The 6,821-nt window shown below is 42.6% G+C and overlaps 1 protein-coding gene across 1 annotated transcript in view; it reads right to left on the reverse strand.

The window, feature by feature from the left end:
- LOC113225169 (prothymosin alpha-like) overlaps window positions 1–5,016 on the reverse strand; it is a 110,759-nt gene extending 105,743 nt beyond the window's left edge. The window contains exons 1-2 of the mRNA XM_026456360.1: window positions 5,006–5,016; window positions 170–537 (exon numbers count right to left, since the gene is read on the reverse strand). Of these exons, the coding sequence (XP_026312145.1) occupies window positions 170–537; window positions 5,006–5,016 (379 nt within the window). The remainder of the gene's footprint in view (window positions 1–169; window positions 538–5,005) is intronic.
- Window positions 5,017–6,821: the final 1,805 nt, after the last annotated feature.

Genomic DNA, 6,821 nt, shown 5'->3' on the forward strand with positions numbered 1-6,821 from the left:
GTGTGTCTTCTGCGGGTGGCACTGCCCGCGGTGGGCGGCGGGTGGCGGGCGGTGGGCGGCGGGCGGTGGGGGGCCTCTCTACTAGAAGGTGACCAAGTTTAGATTCTGAGACGGGAAGTGGAGGGTGAATAGGTCACGGCGGCTTTTTTTTTTTTTTTTTTTTTTTTGCAGTTTAACTTTTCCTTTTCTGCTGTCTGGTCATCCCCGTGGATCTTCTGCTTCTTGGTGTCGACGTCGTCATCCTCATTGTCCTCAGCTGCCCGCTTGCCCGTAGCCGACTCAGCTTCCCCGTCTTCATCTCCATCCTCTTCCTCAGCGTCACCTTCTTCTTCCTCCTCCTCTTCCTCCCCACCTTCTTCCTCTTGTTCATCTACCTCATTGTCAGTCTCCTGCTCCCCGTTTTCCTCATTAGCATTCCCGATAGCAGCGGCGTCTCTTCCATTTTCCGCCTGTTCCGCAACTTCCTTCTCCTGTAAGTCCGTGGTGGTGATTTCGGAGCCGGTGTCTACGGCTGCGGTTGACAAGGGGGTGGGGGGTCTAGGGTGATCCGATGCAGGGGATTAAGAAGAAAGCGAGAGTTCAGGGACTCTGGCGATAAAGCTGCCCAGCCGGACAAGGAACAATGCAAAGACGGCTTTTCAGAGCAGCCAGCGGGGAAAGGAAGGAATTTAACTGGTGAAAGAACTAGCTATTCTGACCACCTCAATTCTGAACTCTTTTTTTTTTGTTTTGATACAGAGTCTCACTCTGTCACCCAGGCTGGAGTGCAGTGGCACCAGCTCAGCTCACTGCAACCTCCTCCTGGGTTCAAGTGATTCTCCTACCTCAACCTCCCGAGTAGCTGGGATGACAGGTGCCCACCACCACTCCCAGCTAATTTTTGTATTTTTAGCAGAGATGGGGTTTCTCCATGTTGGCCAGGCTGGTCTCAAACTCCTGACCTCAGGTGATCCGCCTGCCTTGGCCTCCCAAAGTGCTGGGATTACAGGGTTGACCCACAGCGCCCAGTCCAATTCTGAATCCTTAGAAATGTGTGAAAAGCTGGATTATAACTGAAATTATGTGTGCTTAGAATCAGGGCAAGAAGCAATGTGTTTTAAGTGCATGATGGCACTAGGCTTGATATTTCAGCAACAGATTTATGCTGCATGTTGGGTCTTTAAACAGTGTCCAAAATATTCTTTTTTGAAAAAAAAAAATGTTTGAGACAGGATTTCACTTTGTCACCCAGGCAAGAGTGCAGTGGCACAATCACAGCTCACTGTAGCCTCCACCTCACAGGCTCGAGCCATCCTTCCACTTCAGCCTCCCAGGGTGCTGGAACTACAGTCACACACCACTATGCCCAGCTAATTTTTGTATTTTTTGTAGAGACGAGGTTTTGCCATGTTGCCCAGGCTGGTCTCAAACACCTGAGCTCAAGCAATTCTCCTGCTTCAGCCTCCCAAAGTGCTGGGATTTCAGGTGTGAACCACACACTGCCCAGCCTTTGTTTGAAAATTATTAAAAATTTTGACATTGACAGAAGAACATCAAAACAAGTACAGGGACCTTCTGAACTCATGGCCCTGTGTGACTGGCCACACATTCATAAAGCCAGCCTAAATATAAAACAATCCTCTAGTGCAAACTACCACCTACCACCTAAACCCAGCTTGCCCTCTGTTTCTGTAAATAAAGTTTTATTGGCGTGCAGCCATGCTCATTGGTTTCATCTGTGGCTGTTTTTGTTCTACAGGAGGAGAGTTTTCCATACATGCAACAGAGATTGTAAGGCCCACAAAGGCTAAAATATTTACTATCAGGCCCCTTTATAAAAGTTTGTTGCCTCCTGCTATAGGGTGTAATCTGTCAGTTCTTGCCCCATACTTGCTATTCTAAATGAGCACTCAGCCATCTACAACGTGTTTCACTCTTCTCCTTGGAAACCATGTAGAGTCCACCTGGAGTCTATAGCTATAAATCAGAAGAATTTGGACACTGCTGACCTGCTCACAGACTGAAATGCCAAGAATTTCTGTGGCAGTGTAAGGACAGCAGTAACTGTGAATTCTCCAGGGGAAGCCTGCAAAGCTATATGATCTCTTCTACCCGAATCTCTTGTGTACCTGAGGTTTCTTACCACACTACCACAAAACAATATACAGCTGCCAACTCCCAGTCAGCAACTTGCCTGGAGTCTTACATTCCCCTCATAAAGGATAGGGCTCAAGAATTGCTCTTCTTGACTGGCTATTAATAATATCTCTAAAATCCTCTAGCACCATGTCTGGCATATCTGCCTCCCACCTAAATTCCCCTGGACCAGGTGCCCATGTGCTATGGTCTGAATGTCTGTCCCCTCCAAAACTCATGTTGAAATTTAATTACCGTTGCAACAATATCAAGAGGTGGGATCTTATTTTTAGTTTTTTAATTTTAATTTTAATTTTTTTTAGACACTGGGTCTCACTATGTCATCCTGGCTAGAGTGCAGTAGCACAGTCATGGTTAACTGCAGCCTCAACATAAGCTCAAGAGATCCTCCTGCCTCAACCTCTTGAAGAAGTAGGACCTTTAAGAAGTGATTAGGCCATGAAGGTTCTGCCTTCCTGGATGGATTAATGCCATTATCTCAAGAGTGGGCTTGTTATGGCAGGAGTGTGCTCATTATAAAAGGGCAAATTCAGTCCACTTTCTTTCCCCTCTTCCCCTCTTTCCTTCTGCCTTATGATGACGAAGCAAGAAGGCCCTCACCAGATGCCTGCCCCTTGATGTTGAACTTTCCAGCCTCCAAAACTGGGAGCCAATAAATTTCTGTGTATTATAAGTTGCCCAGTCTCAGATATTCTGTTATCACAGCACAAAAGACTATGTAACCTTAATACCTGGGCTAGGTCCTATTAGAACTTTAAGGATCTAATAGCTTACCCTGAAGGCTGGCTATCTAGTCAGCCTGCTATAGTTTCATGGATGCTGGTAGAAGACATGAGACATCTAGGTCAGAAATAAAGGATTGTTTATTACTCATAACAATAGCAATAGCCAAAGTAACAACATTTCGGCACCAGTTCCCCAAGCCCCAGTTTCCACAGGGTGGCAAAAGGGACAGTTGATGTCTGCACAGGCAGTGAGTTCTGTTACAGGAAAAGCACCCTGAGCTTGGAAAAAGAATCCTATTATAATGGGATGTGGCACACTTCCCCCTTAGCCCTAGAAGGAAAGATGATTTTACAACACTGGATAGTAAGCAAACTTGCTCTTTTGCTATGAAGGGAGACACTATCTCTATCCTTAAAGACAGTTTGCTATATAAATGTCCTCTAAAGATAGATTAGAATAAAAGGCAGTCAGTGCCCTGGTTGCAACATGTGCAGAAATGCAAGCAATTCTTGGAGAATTGTCTCTCAACAGCCTCCATATGGACTTGGTTCTTTATGGTGACTCTTCCCTCTCACTCTTATAGCTATAAACGAGCCACTTTTATTCTGTGAGCAAGCTGGATATTTGCTAGTGATCTTCTCCCAGGTTTGCTTCCTTCTTTTCTAGTTTGCAGATTTATACTGGGCACTTTAGAGAAATATACCCTACCCGTCGTATTGCCCCCAAACCAACATGCAAATAAATGGTCTCTCATGTTTTGTGACTTTTCAAGTAGAATTTTATCAATTGTTTTTGTCTGTGTATAGCCAGACAACTTAGGTATCACAATATGTTTAAACCACTTAGCCATTTCTTCCCCCCAACCATTCACCATGTTCTTCCCAAATTCTTAAAGCTGTGTGTGTATAACGCTACAAAAAATATGATATTAAACTCAAGTGCCAGGGTATTCCAGCCATCATACATAAATGTTAGAGATTATTACTGGAATCATGTTTAGAATGTACCATGTAAGGAGTCTATTGTGCAAATGAGAGACTAAACGGGAGTGGATAAAACGGAAAAGGAAGAGGAATCAGGAACTCAGTCCAAACAAAAACATCATCCAGAGGAAACAGGATAAGCCTGCCCAGACACAGGAAATTATAATGAGGAAGGAAAAGCAATTCTCAGAACAGATGGGCGGAAACTGAGCAACTAACAGAGGTGGAGCCATGTTTATTTGAGAAAGTGTATTCTGAGATTTGGGGGTTGAACAGAATCTGTGCTTATTCCCCACAGCTCCTGGATCTATAATGATGCTATATGTGGATACTGAACTGGCACACGCATAAGCTCCTGTAACGATCAAGCTATTTCTTAAACCTATAATTCTCTGTCACTTGTAACTTCCTGTCTTTTGAAAAATATATGTATGTTCTTATTTGAATGGATACTAACTTGATTAATTCATTTCCTAAATATTTGAATTTCTAGAGAACTGTGAAAGTTTATGGAGATGATTGAAAAAGATATTGAAACGAGGTCTATCCCGGAAAATATAGGACAGATGGTTATGGGGCATTAAAAAAGAGAACTGTTAAGCCTACGATCCAGCATCTTATTGTCTGCTGTATTTTTTAAAAGCTTGCAGAGTAAGGCGTATGTTATTGTTTCATCCCTTTTGATACAACTGAATTCCTTCAAACACATACAATTAAAAAATAATCCACTCTCAAGTAAATTGTACGTCTATGTGAATAAAAATGCAATCCCTTGTAGATGAGTTTTATGTTTCCCAGCTGCCTATGAGATTATTATGTATCATAAATTGTATACTCTGTACTCTGCATTCCTTTGCAGCTACAAATGAAAAGATTTAGGCATTTTTTTATTTCTTATTGAAGTAAAGCCCTCACTAATTATTCATCAGCTATAAAGACTTTATAATTGTTCAATATTTTGAAGCATTTGTGCACATAAACTAACCCTCATTTTAATAGTTTATTCATCTAACTGCTTTAATAGAGTACCTCTTTTTTGCATACTCTAAATTAAACATCAAATGCAATCTTTTCAAAACAACTAGAATCACTGATTTTGAGAGCTGAAAAATATTTCATTTTCTCAAGGTAAATAAAAAAAACTGAGTCTCAGTGGTTACCTAAGAATCATATTCCCACAAGATCCGCCCAGCTAGAAGTGCATTAAAATCACTTTTTCAGACCCTTAAGGGTCCGTGCTCTTTCTATAACATGCAGATTTTTCTCTTCATGATTCTCGTAGGGAATTGACTCTAAATTTATTCAATTTAGTAGTGCTCAGACAGATGTTTGTATATCTCTTGTAACATGACCAGTGGGCATTGCTTTATTTTATTCTTTAGTTATCTAGGATTTTATTCTGTATTACTATTCCAGATGAATATTTTAAATCCTTAATTTATTCTTGTAATAAAAGATAGGCTTTTCTTTGGGGGCAAGTCCATTTCTCAAGCTAAACTATGGAAAGCTGGAGCTCCAAACCGAACACAAGTTAAAATTTAAATGTAACCATGTTGTGATACCAATGAACCGCTGATGGTTTTCGAAATCTTCACAAAGGCTGGTAGAAAAACTTCACAGTGAATGAATTTTATTACTTCTGACTATAATGTCATAGCGACCTAGGTAGCGACCTAGGGTGCTTCTGTAATGTTTGTGAGACTGAAATATTTAGAAATGTTCTCCTGGCTACATTTTGCCTTATTTTCTTTTTCTTTTTTTTTTTTTTTCTTTTCTTTCTTTTTTTGTTTTTTTGTTTTTTGTTTTTTGAGATGGAGTTTTGCTCTTTTGCCCAGACTGGAGTGCAGTGGCACCATCTCGGCTCACTGCAGCCTCTGCATCTCAGGCTCAAGCCATTCTCCTGCTTCAGCCTCCCAAGTACCTGGGATTACAGGCATGTGGCACCACGCCCGGCTAATTTTGTATTTTTTTTTTTTTTTTTTTTTTTTTGAGACGGAGTCTTGCTCTGTGGCCCCGGCTGGAGTGCAGTGGCCAGATCTCAGCTCACTGCAAGCTCCGCCTCTGGGTTGACATCATTCTCCTGCCTCAGCCTCCCCAGTAGCTGGGACTACAGGCGCCCGCCACGTCGCCCGGCTTGTTTTTTGTATTTTTTAGTAGAGACGGGGTTTCACCCTGTTATCCAGGATGGTCTCAATCTCCTGACCTCGTGATCCACCCGTCTCGGCCTCCCAAAGTGTTGGGATTACAGGCTTGAGCCACCGCGCCCGGCCACATTGTATTTTTAGTAGAGACAGGATTTCTCCATGTTGGTCAGACGGGTCTCAAACTCCTGACCTCAGGTGATCCACCCACCTCAGCCTCCCAAAGTGCTGGGATTACAGGTGTGAGCCACCAGGCCCAGCCTATTTTACCTTATTTTCATCTCTTCATTATTCTTGTTCAATTAGGTCCTCTGGATACCTTAATTGTTTTTAGGATCACAAATTCTTTTGTGGAATCCTTTGCAAATAAAATTTCTGCTTTCTGTAGAAAGAACACTTATGGTGTAAAGTCTCTGTGCTCCTCAGTGTCGGTGGCTACAAGGATTTCTTGCCATGTTCAATGCATAGGCTTTTCCCAAAAGGCTTATGTTATAGCTCTCTTCCATTCACACTGGCATCATAAGGCACAACTGGCCAGGCATGGTGGCTCACGCCTGTAATCCCAGCACTTTGGGAGACCAAGGCAGGCAGATCACTTGAGGTCAGGGGTTCGAGACCAGCCTGGCCAACATGGTGAAACCCTGTTTCTATTAAAAACACAAAAATTAGCCAGGCATGGTGATGCACACCTGTAGTCCCAGCTACTCAGGAAACTGAGGCAGGAGAATCCCTTGAATCCAGGGGGCAAGTAAATTCCTTCAAACACATACAATTAAAAAATAATCCACTCTCAAATCAGTTGCATGTCTATGTGAATAAAAATGCAATTCCTTGT

Source organism: Piliocolobus tephrosceles, chromosome 8, assembly GCF_002776525.5.
Source record: "Piliocolobus tephrosceles isolate RC106 chromosome 8, ASM277652v3, whole genome shotgun sequence".
NCBI classification, from domain to species: domain Eukaryota; kingdom Metazoa; phylum Chordata; class Mammalia; order Primates; family Cercopithecidae; genus Piliocolobus; species Piliocolobus tephrosceles.